The sequence below is a fragment of the Macrobrachium nipponense genome, chromosome 25 (assembly GCF_015104395.2).
Source record: "Macrobrachium nipponense isolate FS-2020 chromosome 25, ASM1510439v2, whole genome shotgun sequence".
Lineage (NCBI taxonomy): Eukaryota > Metazoa > Arthropoda > Malacostraca > Decapoda > Palaemonidae > Macrobrachium > Macrobrachium nipponense.
Window position 1 is genome coordinate 36,116,376 of NC_087214.1, and position 25,009 is coordinate 36,141,384.

The 25,009-nt window shown below is 45.4% G+C and overlaps 1 protein-coding gene across 9 annotated transcripts in view; it reads right to left on the reverse strand.

The window, feature by feature from the left end:
• Positions 1 to 25,009, reverse strand: part of LOC135199366 (tRNA (uracil-5-)-methyltransferase homolog A-like) — a 99,041-nt gene that overhangs the window by 41,800 nt on the left and 32,232 nt on the right. For 2 of the 9 annotated variants that reach the window (XR_010311057.1, XR_010311056.1), the window contains exons 1-9: positions 24,695 to 24,806; positions 22,926 to 23,604; positions 13,475 to 13,812; positions 12,500 to 12,670; positions 11,134 to 11,283; positions 9,969 to 10,161; positions 7,231 to 7,358; positions 5,293 to 5,415; positions 4,680 to 4,807 (exon numbers count right to left, since the gene is read on the reverse strand). Coding sequence is in view for 7 of the 9 variants with exons in the window: in XM_064227342.1 (XP_064083412.1) it covers positions 4,680 to 4,807; positions 5,293 to 5,415; positions 7,231 to 7,358; positions 9,969 to 10,161; positions 11,134 to 11,283; positions 12,500 to 12,670; positions 13,475 to 13,786 (1,205 nt within the window). In the remaining 2 variants the exon portion in view is untranslated. Of the gene's footprint in view, positions 1 to 4,679; positions 4,808 to 5,292; positions 5,416 to 7,230; positions 7,359 to 9,968; positions 10,162 to 11,133; positions 11,284 to 12,499; positions 12,671 to 13,474; positions 13,813 to 22,925; positions 23,605 to 24,694; positions 24,855 to 25,009 lie in introns of those variants that run through there. The other 7 variants (XM_064227342.1, XM_064227340.1, XM_064227338.1 and 4 more) reach the window with 7 other exon arrangements.

Sequence of the window (25,009 nt, forward strand, 5' to 3'; positions counted from 1 at the left end):
TCCCCATCCCGACTCCGAAGCATCGGTAAACAACACTTGGTCTTGGGTTCTGCAGAGCAAGCGATAAGCCTTCGTTCTTTTGAAGCTGAGGGATCCACCACCTCAGATGATCTTTTACTTCTTGTGGAAGTTGGAAGATGTCCGAGAGTTGACCCGTCTTCCAACTCCACACTTCTTTGAGGAAAAACTGAAGAGGGCGAAGGTGAAGTCTCCCTAGCGAGAAGAACTTTTCCAATGAGGACAGGGTCCCTAAAAGGCTCAGGTAATCCCTCGCTGCGCTGTTCTTTCTCTCTAAGAAGCTCGAGATTCTCGACAAACCTCGAGCATTCTTTCTCGCGAACGATATAACCCGAAAACCCCGAGAAATCCATCTGAATCCCCAGATAAGACCAAGTTCTGGTGCGGGGAATCAGTTGTGACTTCTCGAGGGACAACCCTGCGAGCAACCCTGCGAATCTATCATGTTCCTTGTTACTTCCAAGTCCTCCAAGCACTGACTCTTCGACTTGGCCCTGATCAGCCAGGTCGTCCAAGTAGAGGGAGATGTTTATCCCCTCTAGGTGAAGCCATCTTGCTACATTCGCCATCGGGTTGGTGAATACTCGTGGGGCTGTAGACAGACCGAAGCACAGAGCCCTGAATTGAAAGATCTTGTCTCCTATCACAAAGCGAAGATATTTCTTTGACCGATGGTGAATGGGAACGTGGAAATAGGCGTCTTGCAGGGTCGCCAGAGAGACCATCCAATCTCCTGGACGAAGCGCCGACATTACAGAGGCGGACGTTTCCATACGAAACTTCTTTTTCTGTACGAAGCGATTCAGAGCGCTTACGTCCAGAACTGGCCTCCACCCCCCCGATGCCTTTGGTACTAGAAAAAGGCGATTGTAAAATCCGGGGAGTGTGGATCCTGCACAAGTTCGATGGCCTCTTTTTCCCACATTTGCTCCACCATTTGAAGGAGAGTCTTTCGCATTAACGGGTCTCTGTACCTCGCTGACAGTTCCCGAGGCGTAGATGTTAGGGGCGGGCTGTCGTCGAAGGGGATTACATATCCCTTCTTCAGGACCGACACTGACCAAAGGTCGGCTCCCCTTTGTGCCCATACTCCTGCAAAGTTCAGGAGTCTGGCGCCCACTGGTGCTTGGAGGAGCAACAAGTCATTTTGATTTCTTGAAGGGCCTAAATGAAGACCTTCCTCTCTTTTCAGAGCTCTTCTTTCTGGCAGGGGGACGAGCCGCTGCACCTCCACGAAAGGGCTGCTGAGTAGGACGAGATTCCTTCTTAACCGTCGACACTACCGGTCGTCCTTTCTTGGACGTTTGCGTAAGTAGGTCTTGTGTCGCCTTCTCAGTTAGCGAGCGAGATATATCCTTCACTAACTGAGAAGGAAACAGATGATCAGATAGAGGGGCGAACAGTAAGGCAGTCCTCTGGCTCGGAGAAACCCCTTTCGATAAAAGGGAACCATACACTGATCTCTTTTTCAGGAGACCAGCACCAAAAAGGGAAGCCACTTCACCCGAACCGTCCTGTACTGCCTTGTCCATGCAGGACAGGACGCTATGGAGAATTTCTGGGTTCTTCAGAAACTCCGGATCCTTAGATTTGTTGGCCAGAACTCCGAGTGACCAATCCAGAAAATTGAACACCTCTAAAGTGACAAAAAGTCCCTTTAGAAAGTGGTTCAACTCTGAAGTGCTCCACGTCGCTCTGACCGATCCTAAGGAGTGACGTCTAGAGGCCTCCACTAAACTGGAAAAGTCGGCATCTGCAGAGGCGGGTAGAGAAAGACCCATAGTCTCTCCTGTCCCATACCAAATACCTCTCTTCCCGTGCAATCTGGAAGGAGGCATGCAGAATACCGTCTTTCCTAACTCCTTCTTCTTGTCCATCCAAGAATCTAAAGAATGGAGTGCCTTCTTCATTGATATCGCAGGCTTCATTTTCAAAAAGGCCGACGATTTAGCCGTAGCTGAGCTCGAAAAAGAGCGAACGAGGAGAAGGAGGAGCCGCAGGACTAAGAGGAATCTCCAACTCTTGTAGTAGTAATGAGGCCAAGACTTTGTAACTAGAAAGTCCCTCATTAGCAGGAGGTTCGTCGTCAGACAAATCGTCTAACCCTCGATCAGACGAAGGAGAAAGTTCACGTTTGGAGGGAGAGTCCTTCCAAGACCTCCTATGCTCTGAAGGAGAGGAGCTCCTATTTGGCGAAGAGTCATAACCTCCAGGAACGAGTCCCCGACTCTTGACTCCTGGCTCTTGACTCTTGCCTCCTGACTCCTGCCTCCTGGCTCCTGACTCCTGCCTCCTGACTCCTGACTCCTGCCTCCTGACTCCGGACTCCTGCCGTCCTGACTCGGACTCCTGGCTCCTGCCTCTGAACCTCCTGGCCTCCTGCCTCTGGCCTTGTGCCTCTGGCTCCTTGGCCTCTTGCCTCCTTGCCTCCGGCTTTGCTCCTGCCTCTTGCCTGGATGCCTCCACACTCTTGGCTCTGGCTCCTGCCTCCTGGTTGACTCCTCACTCCTGGCTCTTGGCTCCTGCCTCCTGGGTGACTCCTCACTCCTGGCCGGTGCCAGACGTCTGATTGTTTCATCCAGGTTCGTACCTGGAAACCTCACCTCGAGTAGGAGTATCGATCCTGGAGGTAGATACCTCCATACGTCTGGAGGATCTCTAATAGGAAGGGAAGTGTCTTTCCTTCTAGGAGGCTCTTTGACAGGACTCCTACAAACGACGAAATCTGTTCCTGCATCGCCATCATGAACCTCTTAGTAGCCTCCTCTTTACCCTCTTCGGGAGGAGGGGAAGGAGGAGGGGAGGAGTCCATGGCCTCCACCTCCTGCCTCCTTCTCACTCTGGTTGAAAGAATGGCTCTTCTTGCCTTCTTAACTCCCGATGGAGACTCCTCAGGGAAGTTTTCAGGGCTCGAGTCAATAGTCGGCGCCCTCCAACTCCTCTTGAGAGGCCGAGATCGATCGGAATCTCTCCAATCACGTCTCGGTGATTGAAGATACCCGACGACGAGAAACACTCACGTAGGACGCTTTTACAATAGCGGTCCTTGGCAGTCTGGGGTGTCACAGAAACCGCCGAAGGGACACCTGATCGGTGGGGATTCTCACAAACCTCCTTTCGGCTTTCGACATTCCTTCTCCTCTGGGCATGTGAGCTTGGAAGAGGTCCTAGGCCTAGGAGCGTTGCTGAGCCGACCAGATGCCCCCTCCACTACACTGGGGACACTCATATCACTGTCCACTGACAATTCACTAGCTACCTTGTATGGCAGCCATTTTGTTTTCCATCACTTGAAGGCTGCTTTTTAGATCTGCAAGTTCTTTCGCTGGATCTACAGGTTCTGCAATAGGAGAAGGGGCTGCAATGGAAGGAGAAGTAGCAATACTTACCCTTGGGGAAGATCCCAAGCTTGGAATTAGTTCAGATCTAGAACTACTTAAACTTCTATGAGAAGCCTTCCTCACTCTTTCTCTTTCTAACTTTTTTAAATAATTAGTTAGATTCTTCCATTCGTTCTCACTCAAGTTCTCACATTCCTTACAAGTATTAGTAAAAGAACATTCATACTCCCTGCACCTCTTGCATACCGTGTGAGGGTCTACCGAAGCTTTCGGCAACCTCACCTTACAGCCTACATTCACAACGTCTCACAACCATACCAGAGTCAGACATATTTAAAGAAAAATCCAAAATCAAGTCCACAAAACAGTCCACAAAAGCGTATGCCAATCCAACAATCCAGATACGTCACCAAAAGCGGTCAAGAAGATCATTGCCGTGCAAAAAAGAAAAACCAATCGAGAGGAACCAACAACAATGTTGATGGTCCGGGCGACAGAAGAATTCTGATTAGAAAACGGGGATGGTTCCTAGTCCTGCCACCCAGGGCAGGGCAGTAGATCACCTGACCTACCTGTAGCGTGTGCCGCGAAATTTGAAATTCTGTCGGAGACGACGGAGTCTATAGCTAAGTATATATCTGGCAGGGAAGTTGAATGTATAAAAACATAATTTGAGGGTACTACAATTTCACCTCTAAACTGGAACATTTCAAAGCAAACCATTCGCAATGCATTCATTGCATCTTTACTAGAACTTCTGAAGTTCTAATTGCAAGACATCATTGGGAAGAGAAGAGGTAGGTAAGTTACTATCAGCCTCCAATGAAGGTTGCTACTAGGACAGGTTTATCCAAATTGCCAGCTGCAAACAACACCTAGCGTACGATTGGAACAAAAATATCTTTGAAGGCTTGCAGATCATTCGACTGATCTGCATAGCTAGAACCTATGATAACAACATATCTGTCTGGTTAAATAGACACAAATATTTTCTACAATATTACTGGAGTAATAAACATAACTCTCATATGACTGATGATATCCAAAGACTACATACATTCAGCTCTGTATAAAGATTCTTTACTTAGGAATGGAAAACGAAACTTGGGCAAAAGGGAAAGCGCTGGGATCTATGAGGTGAGGGCTGAGAAAAGTAAGATGGAAGAAAGTAAATCTTTACTGTGATGCAAAAGTTAAGCCTCGCATTTCTCAAAACAAACAAAGCAGCCTTTCTTTCATTTTTACAAGATGTTGTTGAGTCACAGAATAACTCTCAAGTATTTTTATATTCAGGAGAAACTTGCTTATTTGATCACGTACTTCTGTCCATATGCCTGGAAGAAGATTGAGGTGACGTTGGCTGTCGCACCGGCTCCGTCTTTGAAGTAGTCAATGATGTCTTGCTTAATGTCTCCAATTTCTTCTTCTGAAAACTCTTGTGGATGAATCTACAATTGAAAAAAAAAATTGAGAGAGGAGAGAGAGATTGAGAGAGAGAGAGCGAGAGAGAGAGAGAGAGAGAGAGCAGAGAGAGAGAGAGAGAGAGAGAGAGAGAGAGAGAGAGCCCCTCAAAGACATACTGGTACAAGGAGACATGGTTATAAAAGAAATAAGAGGTATCAATCACATTGCACAAAATCTAATCTTACCAGAGAGAGAGAGAGAGAGAGAGAGAGAGAGAGAGAGAGAGAGAGAGAGAGAGAGAGAGAGATAATACCAAGAGGGAAATGATGGAAGTTCCAGATGTAGATGAGATATTGACGAAAGAGAACAGGACAGCTGGAAGGCCTAGAACTTTGATTTAAATAAATAACATCTATACCATTCTATTCCACTTTAACATTTGATCAAGTCTTCTCCTAATCGACAGGGTTTAGAAAATGCACCATGCTTTGTCTTCCTGTATGGTTTTGGAAAATCCACCCACACCTACCACAACGGCGATGAGGATGTCGTCGTGCAGTGAAGTTCTCACGGTGAGTTGTCGCCACACGCCCTCGTGCGTCAGAGGGTCGAAAGGCTTGTGGTCTGAACTGCGAACAAACTCCTGAAATACCTACAAAGTGGAAAAACATTAAAACAACTGTTTTGTCGCCACCGACTTTGGGCAATTTGATCTTATGGCACATTTCAGTATGTTAACGGAATTTAACAGCACTGTAACTTGATGCATGGCGTTTTACAGTGCTGTCACTTGATGTTGCGTCAAGCTACAGTGCCATAACTCAAGTTACAGTGCTGTTAATGGCAGAAATCAACTTATGGCACGGTTGGAACGGATCTCCCGCCATAAGTCGAGGATGTACTGTGTATTATATACATCTGTAGAACGAATAAACTATACTATTTACATTTACACCACTGTTGATTTCTTCACCATTTCAGTGACTCATGTTATTGTGAGACTTTTATGAATCAGGTCAATTTGAAACGAAGTTCCTGACAAAATTTCACTGATCGGTTTATTTCCAAAAATTAATGTTCACTACTGGTTATACTTTGAACAACCAACAATAAATATTTGACTGCTATCATCACTTTACATTCTGAGCATTCAGGAGCAGGGTCATATGGATTATTCATTAGGTGCTTGTGGAATTCAGAATATGAAATCTATTCATATGGAACAAGACCACTAAAGAGGCCACTGACTTGAAATTCAAGCTTCCAAAGAATACGGCATTCACTGGGAAGTAAGACGAGCTATGATAGAAATCCGCTCTGCAAGACATCTCGACTTCGACAAAAATGTGGTCAGTGTAACTACTCCACAAAAGTGGTACAAGCAATCCCCGGTTATCGGCGGGTTTCCATTCTTGGCAGGGCGCCGATTTCCGATCACCGATTCAAACTGCGGATGTACAGTGGTCCCCCCCGTATTCACAGGGGATGCGTACCAGACACCCCCCCGCCTCCTGTGAATAGTTAGAACCCACGAATGTTTGGAACCCCTAGAAAAACACTAAAAACAGCCTATTTTGTTAGTTAAAACTCAAGAAAAACCCACTAAAAATTTTCATACTTGGTTTTTTTAATAGTTTTAAAAAGTGCATTTTATGACGAAATTGATTTAAAAAAATACAGGAATTTGTGGATATTTCTCATAGAAAAAAACCATGAATGTGTGAGTCCGTGAATCCCGAGAACACGAATACAGGGGTCCACTGTATCTCACTTTGGATTGACACATTATTCAACAAGCAAATGTCAGTAGTGTTCCCTGTATTTGTTAGGGATGGGTACCAGACCCCGGTCCCTCCCCCCCACCCCCCAAATAGCTAGAACCCCTATAGAAATGCTTAAAACTTTCTATTTTGTTAGTTAAAACTCAAGAAAAACCCACTGAAAATTTCTCATAGACAAATAGTGTGAATAGGCGTATTTTCTGTGAATAATGGAGTATATGTCCCATAGAGAAATCCACCAGAGCACTGATTCGAACTACAGATATAACTAACTTTAGATTTATCCATTCTTCAAAAAGCAAATGTCAATAGGATCATCATTCATGAGTCTAATTTTCTAAAATTATGTCAGATTTAAGAGCACTGTTTTGAACTATGGTTATAGCTGACTTTAGATTTAGTACCAGTTATTCAACAAGCTAAAAGTTAGCAGTTTCAGTCCTCCTGAAAGCTACTGCCTCTCAGGCAAACGTCAGTCGGGTAACCCCACCTCCTGACCATGACGTCACTCAGGGCAGTAACCATTCAGTAGACAGTCTCACTATTCACCCCTTGACAGGGAGCAAACTCTGGCCCCGAGAATACAAGACCAACACGCTCCTAACTGTACCGGCCAGTGAAATCTATTACGAGTAACTTTCCAAAATGATATAAAGCAATTTTATCGGTCACAACTACCAAAATACCTTTGTAACATCTTTCATAGCCTTAGGAATGTGGACTAGATGAGCAACTGGCCCGACAGCCAAACTCCCAGACTTGTAGCTGGAAACTCTGAAACCAACGGTGGGCAGTCCATCTTCTGGGTTGATACCTTGAAAGGAAAAATTCAGAAGATTAATTTAACTTCAAATACTCACTACTGCAATTGGTTTAATCAGTTTATTATTATTATTATTTTACTGAATATTATTACTGCTTCAATGGCATTAATTTTGTAGAGGTTTTTTCTCCATTTTTCTTATACTTAGTGACTTTTTCGTAACTGTTAAGGCAGGTGAGTAATGCACCTATATTAGTCATTATACAGTACTAGAGGTGGTATAGTATAAAGACTAATATAGGTGCATTATTACTCACCTGCCTTAACAGTAACGAAAACACCGCTGGAAGAAACAATAGAGAAAAAACTCTACAAAATTAATGCTGCTGAAGCAGCAATAACATTCAATAAAACCTGTTTAAAAGAGGGTCTCTTACCATATTATTATTATTAGTAACCAGAAGATGAACCTATTCATATGGAACAAGACCCCAGGGGCCAATGACTTGAAATTCGAGCTTCCACACAATATGGTGTTCATTAAGAAGTAAGAGGAGGCAAATGGAAATACATAAAGAAGAGAGAGCAATTATTAAAAGAGAAAAGAATTAATAAATAAATAGATAGAAATGTATTCAAATGCAAGGAGAAGAGTATCAGGGTTGGAACTTGGGAAGTTTTAATTGCATGACATCTCTGGGAGGCTGTTCCACAGTCCAATTGTGTGAGCATTAAAGGACCCTGGAATGATTGTGTGAAGATTAAAGGACACCTAGAACGATTGTGTGAGCATTAAAGGACCCCTGGAACAATTGTGTCAGGATTAAAGGACCCCTGGAACAATTGTGTCAGGATTAAAGGACCCCTGGCACATGTCAGGATTAAAGGACCCTAACAAGATTGTGTGAGGATTAAAAGGGACCCCCTGGAACGATTGTGTCAGGATTAAAGGACCCCTGGAACAATTGTGTCAGGATTTTAAAGGACCCTGACAATTGTGTCAGGATTAAAGGACCCCTACGATTGTGTCATGATTAACGGAAACCCCTGGAAACAATTGTGTCCCCGGATAAAGGAACCCCTGGAACAATTGTGTCAGGATTAAAGGACCCCCTGGAACAATTGTGGCCCCAGGATTAAAAGGACCCCTGGCAATTGTGTCAGGATTAAAGGACACCTGGCAACAATGTCAGGATTAAAAGACCCCTAACGATTGTGTGAGGATTAAAGGACCCCTTGGAACGATTGGTTGGTGGAAACGATTGTGTCATTATTGAAGCACCCCTGGAACTAAGAACTTATGTAACAAATCCTTTTTAATACCTAACATGAAGCCAAAGTATTTGGAACATTAATTTTTGGGTGCAAAACTAAGGAAAGGGGCCCTCCACTTGATTCAAACTCTTTCAAGATGATTTCCTTGCAAATATTTTCCTATGCAATAAATATTAATTCATTTAAACCGGCAAAGAGCTTGCAAAACACTTGACGTAAAAGAGAATGTAAATGGCATCAGAATAACTATATCCCCACTGCTACAGTCATGTCCTGAAAATGGAGAACTTCAATCAGTTCTCCTGTGCCTAAATTAATAACTTTAGGACGAGTCAAGTTGCTCTTGGTAAGTAATTGATGGAATGCAGGAGTTAGATAGCATTAAGGTTGCAACCCACACAAAAAAACCAGCTTGTTTTCAAGCTTGGTTTTTGGGGATTTTTTTTTTTTAAGCCTGAAAAAATAGGTAACCATTCTATTGCTTCCTGAACTACAATACATGGATAACTTTGTTCACTTTATGCTTAGAACTTGGATAACAATGAAATTTTACACTGGAAAGAGAAATCTAATTGTGCGAAAAATAAAACTCAAGAAAACTAATGGTATCTCAACCATCACCCACTTGAGATTATGAGTGTTTTGGGTACATAACTACATCTATACCATTAGAATTTCAATATTTCACATTAGAACACTGCAATTTTCAATTATAAACAAGTTTTACTATTATTTTTCAATCATATATTGAAACCAAGATGTACTGGGGTCAATTATTCAACAGCTCCTTTGAAGTATGTATGAGACAGAATGATACAAGACATATACATGTTCAGTGTTAGCCATGTTCAACTGAAACTTGTATCATACATGTATCCAATTCAGAGGTATGAAAACTATGATTGGCAGCAGCTCCTGAAAAGTACGTATGGTACAACATGTGCTCAGCATCAAACAGAAAAATCATATTAAAACAGATAGCAAAAAATGTACTTACTTTAATCATTCCTCTAATCTATAAGGCAAGTGTGTCTTAAATAACATCATAAATCTGTAGTAACTATAAGTATGGTCTTCAAAAATGGACAAATTGGATGGGAAAAAAAAAAAAAAAAAAAAAAAAAACACTTACCTACAAAAACTAAGATAAAAAAAAAAAAAAAAAATAAAAATGTTCCAGATTCTAGGTAGAATGGAGAGAAAGGGTCATGAATTACTAGGGGTGTCCAGGAGGGGCAAAGCCCCCTTGCCAAATTAGGTCAATTCCCACTTGATATGCCGACTAAGTCTACAGTACCCCTGATCCCTTACACTGCACTCACTCCCAGAGGTCATCTACAAAATGAGAATTCACCGCAGCTTTGGCTATTCAAAGACTCAACTCACCTATTGTGAATTCACACTTGTTGCGATAACCGTCAACTTGGGGCGATGGGACAATCTCCTCCACCTCGCACACCTGGCCCTTTCGCCGGAGCTTGTGGAACTTCACCCACTGCCTCAGCTCGGGGTTGGTCTTCGCCATTTCGTTCCCGAGCTTCCTCAGTGCGGTGAGACCTGCTTTGTACTTATCCTTCAGCTGCAAGGCAAGGCAGAAATGTGACAATTAAGTTAACAGTTGAGAACAATGATGAAATAGAACAGAATACAAGCAGTCCCCGAGTTCTTGTCATCAGCGCCAATAATAGAGTTATGGCGCCATAACATACCCAATGCCATTCATCGAATATCAGCGCCATAAGCCATGACTCACCAAGTTTCGGTTAATGGCGGTTTTTGCTTATCAGGACCCTGCCGATAACCGGGGACTGCCTGTACAGGATTTAGGCCAAAGGCCAAGTGCTGGGACCAATAAGGTCATTCATGACAAAGTGAAATTGAGGGAAAAAAAGGTTTGAAATGTGTAACAGGAAGAAAAATGTTTTGCAGTTGCTTTTTGATATAATTGCTAGAGAGGGTGGGAAGTCAGATGGAAGAAAGAGAATATGAACAGAGTTACAGTTAAAGAGATGAGAAAGGTTGCAGCTGGGGAACGAAGGGACGTTGCAAAGACCCTTAAGTAATGGCTATTGTGCATCATGTAAAGTGCACTGACAGCACTACCCTTCAACAGAGAAAACAAGAAATGAAAATTGAGTTAACTGAAAACAATGATCAAGTACAGACACCATCCTACTTGCGACCGAGTTACGTCCAGGACGGCCATTTGTATGCTGCATTGTTTGTAGGCTGTTACTGTACTCTTCATGCCTATTAAAGTACACTTACAAATCAAATCAATATGCACAGTACTGTACATTTTTTCATCTTAAAGCACAGTTACTGTACATACAGAACTGTAGGTACAGAATAAATTCGCAAAAGCAAAATCTGAATTTACGAGTGGCAAAGGGAAGCGCTCTGAACACAATTTTCATTTGCGAACTTGTTTGTTAGAAGTATCTCCGAAGTTCTAAAGTTGAATGTTCATAAGTAGGCTGGTGTCTGTATAGTGTTTGTTTAAGTCCATAAGGGCTTTCAACCAGAGATTTAAAAAAGAAGCCATAGTCACCTGATCTTCGTAAGTGCGGAGAGCATATGGCGTCACACTCTTGACTATCCGTTCATTGATGGGGATGCTGGACTCCGGATCATCTCCGTCGAGGAGTTTGGAGTCTGCCGCACGTTTGGCCAGAACCGGGTCCTCCACGGCTTTTGCAATCTGGGGGCAAAATAAAACGAGAGAATAATTGACGAGAGAATAATTGACCAATACAAATCAACATTTCACTGGAGTACCTTTCCAAATTATTCTGGGATCTGGCCTTCTGGTAAATAACAGCCGCACCCAACGGATATTAAACAATTTCTAGCCTCTTATTATTGTTATTATTATTATCAATTCAGAAGATGGACCCTTTCCATATGGAACAAGTCCACCACAGGGGCCACTGACTTGAAATTCAAGCTTCCAAAGAATATGGTATTCATTAGGAAGATGTAAGAGGAGTTAAAGGGGAAATACAGAGGGAAGAGGTCCCCCTTAATAAAGATAAAAAAAATAAATGATAGTAAAAATGAATTAAGATGCAAGCAGAATAGCAGCTTCGCTTGAACTTTCGAAGTTCAAATTGCACAGATTCCTCAGTAGGGAGACTGTTTCACAGTCCAGCGGTGCGAGGAATAAAGGACCTCTGGAACCGAGAAGTTCTACAGGGAAGAACATTGACTGCATATTGGTGCTTCTGCTGTTCAGTAGATCTAGTTGAAATGAAATGTAACTGATGAATACCATTTTAGTCAAAGACTTCTGATAGGATTATCTCTATGTACAGGCAGTCCCCATTTATCGGTGTGGCGCTTATGGTGCCAAGTGGTCATGGTGGCTCTCTTAAGGTATGTTACGGTGCCACAACTATACTATCGGCACCTTAGGGCGCCGATAACCAAAACTTGGCCAATTATGGCGCCATAAATCGCATGTTTTATGGGGCTAGGACCAGCGCCATAAAACCAGATTGCTATTGACCCAGTCCTCTGATAACAAGGGACTGCCTGTATATACTATCTACTCCAGTTGTTGAATGGAATGGAATGGAATGTAAAATTCAGGCCAAAGGATTCCAAGGATTAGTACTGGGACCTACGAGGTTAGTCAATGCCAAACAACAGAGTATAATGGTTTGAAGGGTGTAACAGGAGGAAAACCTTGCAGATGCACTAAGAACCAAATGTTATCAAAGTGTGGATGGTAACATGGAATATGAATGGACGTAGAGTACAATGAATGAAAGGGGTTTGACTAGAAGCCAATGGGACGCTGCAAAGCAACAAAGCAACTCAACCCTACAGGGATCCAGTTGATGAATGACCCAGCTACACTACACAAAAAAACCAACTTGCGAGCGCGATGTACTCCACAAGACCTTGAAACTTACCGAACAGGTGAAAGTGCATTTCTTCCACTGATACTCGTCCAAAACAGCCAACGCTTTGGTCCGCGATTTCTCGTCGCGGAAAGTGACGTAGGCCCAATCTCTGTTGTTGCCGGCCGGCTTGATCTTGTGAGCCTTCAACTGCAGCGTCTCATTCAGCAGTTTCTTCAGTTGCTGGAAAGAGAAATCAATCTGAGAGATGTTTGGGGAATACACAAATGGCTCCAACAACATTCAGACATTCTGCTACACTTCCTACAGATACCACCCTACTTACCAACGTTCAACTTCCAAATATTCAGAGGTACTAACAAACGGGATGGCAACAGAGAATTGTGCTCAGAGCTCTCCCCTTTAGCATCAGTAGGTTCAGATTTTGTTTGGTGTTCCTAATCTGTACATATAATACTGTATGCACAGTGTATTATGTTTTAGGATGAAAAAATGTACAATACTGTACTGATTTGATATCATGCTGTACTTAAATAGGATCCATGAGTAGTACAGTAACGAACTTATGAACAATCCAACATACAAATAGCCATATGGAGTATAACCTGTTGGTAAGTTTGGTGGTATCTGTATTCTTCTACAGTAGTAATTCTCTTTAGTACGCAATCCCTCACATTTTGAAATAACAATTTTTCATGTGTGAAAAAGGGTAATAAGAATGGAGGTGGAGGAAAGGAGAAGAAAAGGAAGGCCAAAGCTCAGATGGAAGGATAAAATAACAGATGACAAGCGGGAGAAAGGTCTAATAAGAAGCCAGGATGCACTAGACAGAGGAAGGGGAGGAAGGTCTGACCGGAAAGTGACCCAATATAGAAAGACACAAAATAAATGTGAAAATCAAGCAGTCAGAAATCAAGGGTTTTCAATACACTCAAAAAATTCATGAACAAAACTAGCTTATATATATTTATATGTGTTGTGTATTTATGTGTATGTATATATATATAATAGAAGGGACCCACTTACACCCATTGCGAAATATCGAGGAAGACCCCTGAGCTCTATCTTGAAATCTTCCGAGGTGAATTCTGTATCTCTCTTGGTCTGCTGCGGCGTCTCTTTGGTCTGCTTTTCGTCTGGCTTCTCCCCCGGCACGGATCCTCCTTCCTCTGCCGTTTCGTCTTCCTGCACCTCTTCGATGTCGCTATCAGCCTTCAAGATCAACGCATCCTCATCCCCTTTCTCAGCGCCATTTTCCCGGTCCTCCTCATAATCGGCCTCTTCCTCCTCTCCATTCATGTCGTCCTCGAGCTCGATCATCTCGTGGTCGTCAGCCATTATCCACGTTCCTTTTCTTTGATTTTCTGGAAGGGGGATATACTGAAGTGAACAGACATCTATTTGACGTCATAACCTAAATATGACAATTTTTTAATCAATTTGTATTTTTCATAGCTAACAAACCTTCGGTCTTAACAATAGGATAGACTTATATGTACTTGGAGGGAGCTACAAGCACCCTGAACCCGTTGAGGGTTCAGCCCACCTGGCCACCCTTCCTGGAGGATAGAGTTCTAAAAAGGGGGTCTGAGCTTATGAGAGAACAGATAAGCGAGTACCTAAAAACTCAACCTGCTGGGATTAAATACAATGAGACATGTCCAGATTCAATGCATTCGTGCAAGGCAAAGAGAACTCTGTCTGCTCAAGCAACACACCATGCAGGCCACAGGGGTTTGTTACCACTCTTCCCTCCCCTTGTCAGAGAGAGGAGTAAGTGCTACTGAGAAGCAGACTTGCTTATTGTATAGAAACAAACCAAAGAACCGCAACCAGTATGGCTAACACACTCACCTGTATCATCATACCAGTTCCAGCTTATGACGTATCTTATAGTCTTCAACCTGCCCGTAGGAAGTAGAAAGGAAAAAAGAGAAAGGAGGAGACCAACAAACCCTCATTCTCTCTTCCATATAATCATCTTAGGTAAGATACAAACTATCCTGCTAGGGGCACTCAACGAGCTACACAACTTGTTGACCAGCCACCAACGGACCCAAGGGAAAAAGTGTCCAAGGACCTGTGGGCAATGTCCTTCAGGAAAAGGAAGTGAGCGTGGTCTGCCGAAGCCAGGAACCAGCATTCAAAATTCTATGAACAGACAAGTTCTTCTTGAATGCCAGAGAGGCACTCATTCCTCTGATGCCATCTGAACTAATCTGCTTAAACTCTGTGACAGAAATGTAAGGTGAGGAGTATGTTTGCTTAATCATTTCATGCAGCCAGAATGAAATGGAATTCTTCGAAATTTGCATTCTGGACTGGCCAATGCTAACAAAAAGTCTATGACACTGAGTGTGCTACTAGAAACAGCGCACATAGTGAGAAAAGTATTGGACTCCTAAGGAGGCAGGATACAACCCAGAACCCCACACTATAAAAACCACCCAGTTGAATTGAATGACTGATAGAAAAAAACAAACAAACAAACAAAAGTGATGGACTCCTAAGGGGGCAGGATGCAACCTGGAAACCCACATAAAAACCACCCAGTCAAATAGGATAACTTATATTAAAAAAAAAAAAATTACAAAATGACAATTTGTCCAAAATTGCATTTTTCCTAACTATACAAACCTGAGGTCCGTTTTACAATAGGAAGGTACTAGCGGCAGCTGGATAGGTCGTAAGCTTTCGAACAAGGGGTTCGGTAGTTAACTGCTTGTCCGACAGGCTGCGCTGCGCGCGCTGGTAGGTAAACAAATCACTTTTGCTTTTGGCCCAAGCAAAAACTGCAGAGTGAGGGGTGGCATGAGGTGGGGCTATGTGTAAAAGGACCTCAGGTTTGTATAGTTAGGAAAAATGCAATTTTGGACAAATTGTCATTTGTTCCGACACGGATACAAACCTTCGGTCCTTTTACAATAGGAAGACTCACTCTTGGTGGGTGGAATCTGAGTCTTTTGTGAACAGACTGGTGTTCGCCCAACCTTGGAAGCCTCCCTGGTCGTAAGAGCGAGGGAGGGATCCAAGCCTCTGTCCGATTGATCGGGGTGTGCACCGCAGGATCAATGGTCAGACCTCTTGGACCGAGTACTTAAGAGAGGGGCATGCGCATCTCTTCGTACCAGCAATGCAAGAACTTGTTCCTGTACAGGAGCAAATATAAAGTCATGGGTTTGACTCTTGTAGGCATCCACTTCCCCCCCTTGTAGAAGGAAGTGGTGGATATTCTGCTCCTATCCCTAGTGAAAGGGATAGGATGGGGCTCTGTCATATAGCTCACCGGCATCTCGTCCTTATCCAGCGGGTAATGACCGTATCCCTCTACCCCACAGGTAGAGGGGTAGAAAAAAGATAGAAAGAGAAGCCAGTCACTTTCTCATTCACTATCTATTCATACAGTCACAACCAGGACTCGATGCTGTTCAGCCACCTGCTAGGGTCTGGGTTAGCTACACAAGCGTTGAGCAGCCACCACGGGTCCTAAGGAAAACGATCCAAGGACCTGTGGGCAATATCCAAAAGGTAGAAGGACGGTGCCAGTGGTCTGGTTGTACCAGACCCCTGCCTTCAGCCTGCGCCACGGAGAAGTTCTTGTGGGGGGGGGGTAACTCGAGGGATGTACTTCTAGGTCATCTTGGTGCTGACGAAGAGTCTTCAACACTCCGCCTGGGATGTCGAGTTTCTTCAGAAAGCGCGGTCGTGCTTTCACCGGACAAAGCAGTATCTCCTTCGCATCGAAGGCGGTGAAGTCCATTAGGGAGGGGACTGTGAAGGACTCTAACCGATCGTCAGGAACCGAAGGGTTCAGAGTCTTCGCTACGACGAATTCGGTACGAAATCGAGCGTCACGAATCCCCATCCCCTGGATGCTTGACTTCGCAGGCAAAGTCATGCAATTACCTCAGAGGAAAGAAGGGAATTGTCGTATGACCTATCCCTCTTCTCGACTTCGGTGATGTCCTGTACCCATACTGGTCTATCCGTCTGCAGCGAAGTTGTTGTTCTCGGTAGTGGATAGGACACCGACACTCAATGTTGGGTGTCGATGGTATGGGTACTGTGACAAGCCGTTAGGACGAAGAAAAGATTGTTATGGAACAACCGAACTAAGTCCACAGCGAAGTTCGTAACAGACTTGGGCGCTCTGACAGCTGCCTACTGCCTGCGTTCGGTAGGAGGCAAGTTGTCCAAGCACCCGAGCAAGTCACGTGACCTTCGCCTTAAAAGGGTTATGCCAAGAGACTAAACAAATAATTTGTTCGTCACCGATGCCAGAAGGCAAGGTGATGACTCTCTTAAGGCATGTGCCCAACAGGCGAAAGTCAATTGCCTTCTAGAGACCGAGGTCCTTGATGGCAAGATATCTCATAGTATAGTTGATTCTCGGGTAAGGAGAAACAACACTGTGACGTTGAAGACGAAGGTGTACAGAAAATGCAACCTACGTCTTCACAGCTGAACCGAGAGAAGGATCTCAAGATTCTGAAAGCCTGTGCTACAAAGACTGAGAACGCTAACGCTATTGATTGCTGTCTCGGTGAGGATCGTAGTTGCAATAAAAGCGGAGCGCTTCCAGTAATGAAGACAGGGAACTACTGCCTGAAGAACTGCTTCTCATGGGCTGAACATTTGGAAGTAGAGCTGTCAGGTCGGAGAGTAGGCGATGTCTTCTGACATATCTGTTAATTCGGGGCGAGCAATGAAATTGCACACCTACGAATACGAGATATTTTGAAGACAACTCAGATGTCTGCAAAAATCATTCGCATTATCGCAGTGCGATGCAGCGGTTGACTAGTACAGACTTCTGTTACCGTGCGGTAAACAGAAAGATGAAAGAGTCCAAGAGATATCTCTGTTGAAAATTCTCGCAATGTCGAAGGCGATGAAATCGAGCGTCACAGCAGTAGATGTCCTTCATTATTGCGAGAATCCCCGTTAATCAATCAAGACCTAAGTCCATGATTGTTGGGCAGAGATACGGTTCGGTAGTCAATCCAACCAGGGGAGAGAGAGACGTAACCGACCGTGCATCTCCGAGACCTAGCTGATACTGAGCGCTATCAGGCAGTTCAATACGGCAGTAGCTCTCGGTGACTCGTCATCCTGAGTTGTTGCCAGGTAATCCATTATTCCACGAAGGAATGCGTTCGGCTAGAACCATCGAGCATAAGAATACGCTCGAAGCAATATTAACCGAAACGGATTTCGGTAAATACAAAAGCTGATTTGGTGTTGTCATGACAATACCAAGTATCTAAAATCGAAACTGATAACTGCTGGGAGGTTGCAGGCAACCCCGAGTTGCAGTTCAATTAGATCACAATTCGTCTCGGTCACAAACCGTAGAGTTAACTACGGTATGCGCCTACCCCACGGACAATTCAACTGTTAAAGAATCATGTCGCGAGGGTAATATACGTAGTATATTTGTAGGTTCTGTACCACGACCTCCATCCTAAATTCTTTTCCCCTCGAGGAATGAGAATAAGGATTGGAGATCGACCGCCTTCGTTCTCTAGTCAGATAAGAGAGAAGGAGAAGTCTTTCCCAAGGAAAGCTTCAATGGTGAACAGAATACCGAAGACGATAGTTCAAGCCAAACTGGAAGTTCCCGTCCGTTCTTCTCTATTCCAGGTTAAGCGGCCTACTGTGAGATACTCTCTTTCAGTTTCAGCAGCAGTCTCTTCCAAATGCTAGAAATTACAGGAATTCGAGCATAACGAGGTTCCCGATTATCGTGTAACAATTATCGGGGATTCTCGCTCACTTTGGACCGTGGTCTCGCCTGAGTGTTTGGAGATCGTAAAAACTCGAACACTCTGAGTGCGCTAGAAATTCCGTAGAATTCTAAGCACTCTGCGAAACCCCCCACCGAATTCGTCAGATGATATCGGCTGGTGGTCCTCTCGATTCCGTAGAAATCGAGATCTAGCAGTTGGAGAGGAAAAGGAGCAGCCATCGCCTTACGGCGATGGCCTCTCAGAGCCTGGGAAAACACTATCGATCAGGAGAAAACGTTTTCCCGAGGAGGGTTACGAACTCATACTGTAGGTAAGTGTCTGCCGCCACTGTGAACGTCGTCTGGGTGGGGTTGATCGACACCTGACAGTAGAGAGCCGATACCGCTCCGACTCATTCCAGTCCTCGTCGAGGTCGAAACCTCAGGAGGACCGAAGGGGTATTTAAATACGGTGTCCGAAGACACGTATAAACGCCTCTGTCGCAGTAGAGGAGGTGAAGTAGCTTGTTCGACCGTCCAGAACTGAGAGAGCCTTCTTGTCCGGAGACGAGAGACTACCTGGTTCAACACAGTCGGCAAGCTCCGATCGCGGCCGACCCACCGTCGATTTGGGTTCCCTCTCGGTCCCCAAAACGACTCGAGCCGAGACGTGGCTGGCTCTGCTGGTGGGAGCGGACGACCTTCCCCGAGGTCATTGTGCTGACGAATCAGCGCCGTAACCTCGGCAAAGTTCCTCTGGATCTCGGAAGTCACAGCATCTTGCAGAGTGGGACGTTAAGCCCTTCGAACAAGAGCATTCCGAGAACCTTCCTCCTAAGAAGGGGGAACAGCGACAGCCCTCTCGTCTTCCCCATCCACTTCGCATACGTCCTGGTCGGTCCAAGAACCGTGCCTGGCACGTAGGGCGTCGTGGTGGGATCATGAGGGGCGCACCCCTCACGATCACTCCCCTCAATACCTCGCTCCTCCCCGGTTTGTAACCGAGGAGGTTTTGAAGGTTTACGGGAAAGGGAGGCAGACCTGACGCTGCCCTCGTCGCTCGCTGGCAGAACCAGCAGGCTTGGAGGGCTGCAGGCGATCGTCAACCCGCGGTGACGATCGAGCTGCAGGCCTGGTCGAACCGTCTCGCTGTGGAGAACGGCTGGACTGAGCACAGCGGGCCCCCGATCTCGAGTGTCAGAAGAGCTGGTGCTGGTTGCCGTTCCCGATCGCTCTCTGTGAGAGCGACGGTCAGGCGACCTGGCCAGGCTCCACTGTCGCAGTGAGACCGGTGGTCGCTTGTCCTCACGGCACGTCACGTCGCTGGTTCCAGCCGTGGCTGGCACCGGCGAACGGGAGGCCCTCTTCCCAGCTCAGCCCGTGGTCGGTCGTGGACCGTCACGTCCCCGGGTAGCCAGCTGTTTCACCGCGAGAGTGAGAGCTGGTCTGGTGGGAAGTCGCATGAGCGGCTGTCACCAGTCTTCCGCCCCGTGCCGTGAACCTGACGCTGAGCGGACTCAGAGGTCTGGTTCCTGGCTGCACGGTCGCTGGTAGGCGGACCGTACACTCGGTACCAAACACCCGCGAACGAGAGGCCGAGACGGACCCCTGATGCAGTGGCAGAACCACTGACACCAGGCGAGGAAGTACCGGTGTTAGCCGGTACCCCACCTCTTGGTCCCCGTAGTCTTCTTCCTTGCGGAATGGAAGAGACGGGACCCCGCTCCCTACCGGAATGATCAGGACGGACCAGCGGAATGGAACCCCCTTCCCCCCGTCCCCACCGGGTGAGAACGGGGTCCCGAAGAAGCTCCCGAGGGAGACTTCTTCGGAGGAGGGAGGAGGCGACCTTCTTCTTCCTCGGCTGTAAAGCCTTAGAAGTCGAAGGGGAAGAGGCGGCGGCCGACGACGATGAGAAGATGAAGACGACGACCACGACCTTCCTCCTCTTCTTCGTCAGCTTCCTCAGGACAGACGTAAGATCTGCTATCCAGGGCGGGAGCCGGGGCTGCTGTAGCCGAAGCCACAGGCCCGGACGCACCTGTACAGACAGACCAAAGTCTGGGGTAGTACCACCACGAACAGGGACGACATCAGCAGGTATGGGCATCCAGGAACAGCAGGCACGGCCAGCACATCATCGGTAGGGACAGCCAGCGCAGCAACGGCAGGAACAGCCAGCGCAGCAACGGCAGGGCCAGCCAGCGCAGCAACTGCATGGACAGTCAGCCCAGAATCGGCAGGTACGGCAGGCAGCACCGGAAACACAGGAAGTGGAGCAGCAGCCAGCAACATCCTGGTACCGGCGGCAGGTCCAGGGGCGAGTTGCTAGGGCAGCGGAAGTGTGGTCGCTGCAGCGCGGCAACCACGAGCGGCGGCGGCACGCCCCCCTCTCGGTACGGCGACGGCACTTCACAGCGGCTGTATGGCAAGACTGTTACCACGTGAGGCGAGTACACCAGGTGAGGATGGGACGTCGTCACCTGGTTGCGTGGTCACCACTCCATGGGTGACCGCAGTAGGCCCAGACATAGAACCGCAGCCCCTGGACACCAAGCAACGCTCTGCAATTGGGAAGGACGCCCATACCTCACCAAGGTCCACCCTCGTGGCAGTAGCACCTGCGGAAATAATAGTAGTAGCGATTAATGGGGGGGAAATCCCCTCGTGCGGGGGTTTGATCCTCCCGAACGAGTGGAAAGACCCCTAATACAATTGTACATCGGGCACCAAGCGCCCTCCCCGCGCTCGACGGATCGGGCGAGGAGAAGAACGCCGATAACCCCTCCCCCCCCCCAAGGGGAAGAGTCATCTGTGGGAACTGAGCGGGGGGGGTCTCGTTCCCCACCCCCGCACAGTCCCCATGTACCCAACAACAAAATAAGAGCCCTAGAGCAATCGTGCCATCGGCACGAATACAAGGCATAAGGATCAATTCCCTGACTGAGCGGAACTTGAACCAAATAAAATTGATGCAATCAATAATAAGAACAAAATGAAAATGCATCTTGCAAAACGATTCACTTCACAATGAATAAGGGCTCGGATCGAGCGCATTTGCGCCCCTCGGTACCGAGCGCAAGGGTGAAAGGTTTATTTCATTCCTTACCTTTATGGATCAAGGTTTCTGGAAACCTTGATCCATAATGAAATGATGCAATCAACAAATATATGAAAATGAAAAGACTACTGCGCTTGCGATTTCACTTCATACAAATAAAAAGGGGAAGGATCAATTCCCGTGAATAGCGGAACATTGATCCAGTCAACAATGCAATCTCAATAAAAAAATGAAAATGAAAAAGAACTGCACTTGCGATTTCACTTCATTCAAATTAAAAAGGGGGTGGGGAAGGATCAATCTCCGGGCAAGCTCGGAAACTGATCCAAAATGAGTATTGCTACAATAAAATAAATATATGAAAATGAAAAAGAATACTGTACTTGCGATTCCACTTTCATACTGAATAAGTTTCCGTGCCGAGCGCATTCGTTCGGCAACGGGCATACAGGTCAAAAAATTATAAATGAAAAGAGCACTTACTTACGATTTTCATCTACACATTTCCAACCCAACATACGCTCGGAGCGAGCGCTCCCCGCCCTCGGCACCGAGCATACACAATACGAGGATCATTCTGGGAAAATGAATTCCCGCAATTACGCCCTTCAGTCCCGGCACTCGGGTAATCGGAGGCGTTGTGAACCAAGATCCTTTAATTCACAATTGAATTCAATGAAATGATTGTACTTACAATTCAGTTTCACTAGATACATAGAAAAGAAAAACACAATCATGCGAAAGCAAACGACGATGAAGCGGGCAGAGAGCGATGATACACGTCCACACGCCAGCGGAGGCCGAAAGCAAAAGTGATTTGTTTACCTACCAGTCGCGCGCGCGCGCCTGTCGGACAGCAGTTAACTACCCGAACCCCTTGTTCGAAAGCTTACGACCTATCCAGCTGCCGCTAGTACCTTCCTATTGTAAAAGGACCGAAGGTTTGTATGCCGTGTCGGAACAAATAAAATAAAGTCAACAGAGCATGCACTCCATTCCAATGGCATAATGATAACCGTAAATTGCCAAAACAAAAAGTTGGACATTTTTGGCACTGATAACAGGATGTTAGGCGCTTCTGTTTAAGGATTCGTATTACTGCCCAATACCCACCAATTTGTGGTTGGATACCAGCGGCGAAAATCACTGGATTTTTGTCACTAGATAAGCACAAAAACCAGATCACCAATACCCAAGTACTGTACTGATTTTATGTCATACTACTGTACTTAAACAGGCAATAAGAGTACAGTAACCTACTTACGAACAATTCGACATTCAAACAGCTGGCTGGAACGTAACTTGTTCATAAGTAGGGCATTGTCTGCATAACCCATGATGTTAGAAAAAAAGTGATACAATAAATTCAAGTGATAAAAATGATGACATGTCAGTGCTGTGAAAGACTATACAGGCAGTCCCCGGTTATTGGCGGACTCGGTTAATTGCGATCCGGTTATATGCATTTATCTAGCGCCTTAAAATCTATGATTTATGGTGCCTTATCGGGACAAGTTTCGGTTATTGGCGCATTAAGGTGCCAATAATAGAGTTATGGCACCTTAATAAACTTAATAGAGGTGCCATTATCACGCCATTAACCAAACCCTGGCACCATAAGCGCCATTAATAGCAGAGTTTCGGTTAACATTGGTTTTCGCACAAAAATGAAATGACGACTTGCTTACTTGATTCTTTTGCCTTCAGCACCGCCTGCTCCCTCTTCTTCTGTTCTTCTTGTTTGACCTTGATAAGTTCAACAACTTTATTGCTTTCCACTTCCTCTGACTTCAGCAACTCCTCTTTCAAGTACTGCTCTTTCAAGCCAAAGATTATCTTGTCACAAATCAGTGTCTCTTTTAGATCTCCAAAACCACAGGATTCGGCGAGATTCCTGACGTCGGCCACGTAATCGTCAACCTTCTCTGCGGTTTCCTGTTCCCTCTTGTGGAAGAGGTAGCGATGGAAGCGGCTGCTCCTGTCTGAGAGGCAGAGTGTCTCGAATTTCTCAATCACCTTTTCGATATTCCTGGCATCTCTCTCTTCGCTCCAGGAGAAACTGTTGTAGATGTTGATGGCATCCTTGCCCACCACCCTCAAGAAAGTCACTAATCTCTCAGTTGAGGAGCGTTCATCCAAACCACTGGCTTCCTCATAGGACTTCCACTGCCCCTTGAAAGTGTTTCCAACTGGCCACAGAGTCCCCACTGTCAAACTTTAACGGCTTAGGCTTCGCAATGGCATCCTCCTTCACTTTCGGCTTTGGCATTTTTCCATCTACACAAATTCCCTACATCCTACGGCATGATAGGAAAATCTTATTACTGTTTATCTTCTTTTTTCTACTGAATAATAGCTTAACCACCCCTAAAAAATTTATTCAAATTCACAATTAGCATATCTGAAAACCACAGTGTGATATGAATACACTGCATGCAGTTTGACGCCCTGCAATGAAGTAGACAGACTACGGGCTCACTGGCATAACCTAGCTCCCACCCCAATAGTACAAGGTAATGATTTAGAAGACTTCTACTCATGTCATTCCACTCACAAAGGTTGTGCAAAGTCCTCCCTCCCAGAGTCAGGTCAGAGCATAGCACCCTAGCATAGGTTAGGTTTGGAAGCAACCCTGTCAAAATGTCTTTGATTTGCTTTTCAGTAAAGTGTAGCATATAGAAATTGGTGGCCTAACGTTGGTATTCCTTCTGCAGCTTTAGCCAAAAATAAAATGTGGCAATTTTCTTTATAATTCTAAGAAAAGCTCCATGGAAAACTGTTTACAGCAGCCCCTCAAGAGAGGAATGTAAAAAAATCAGCATAAGGTAAATTCCATGTCTCAATGACTTAGATTAATCGATTTTTCTCTCACGTCACAAATCAAGGCCAAAATTTCCTAAGTTTTTCACTCCCAAGTCACAAATTAAACATTTCAGACTTTTGGGAAGGTGGTCACGCTATGGTAGAGGCCACAGGTGACCATTCAGTATTTTACCCTGTAGTAGGTTAAAAACCAAAATGAGCGCTGTTTAGTACTAGCAACATTGGGGAATGAATGTAAAAAACATAAAGATGGTAAATATCACGAACATAAATAAATCATTTTCGAAAAACAGTAAAACTAACAAACCGGAATAGGACTGACTGTCTTTGCAAAGTGTTCATACCTATTTAGGTACGTTTATAACTGGCCCATCTACCATCTTTTTCGATTTACGGCACTAAACATCACTTCCCATGGAGCTTTTCTGTCCATAATAAATCAATTCCCATTTAAATTAGGCCCCAAAAACCTATAAAACAAAAAAAGAAGACTAGGTATACTAGATTCTGTCATTCATTTGCGAGTATGGGTTCGTCCCGTCCGGCACGTCACTCTACAAACGTCACTCTTTAGTCTATTAAAACACCGGAAACTTCGACGCTAAACCATAAAACACTATTCAAACTGGCCCACCAAACTGTCTCCCACTATTCACACTCAAAATTCACCGCGATATGTGACGTTTTTGGCATTAAACCGGCAACGATGGTTACAGGATGGTCCGGCGCGCCATATTCCTTGTTTACATTCCTCCTCTTCTTCGGCGGCGACGCCCAGACGTCGGGTCACTTGACGGGACCAGAGTTAATTTTCCTCATTTTGACGAATTAAAATAAACATTTTGAAGTAACAAAGTTCAATTGAATAATGAGTAAAGTAAGCAATTAAGGGAATAAAGCTTTGCACCTCATAAATAGTGTAGTAGTGTGCCCGTAACTGTACTTGTGG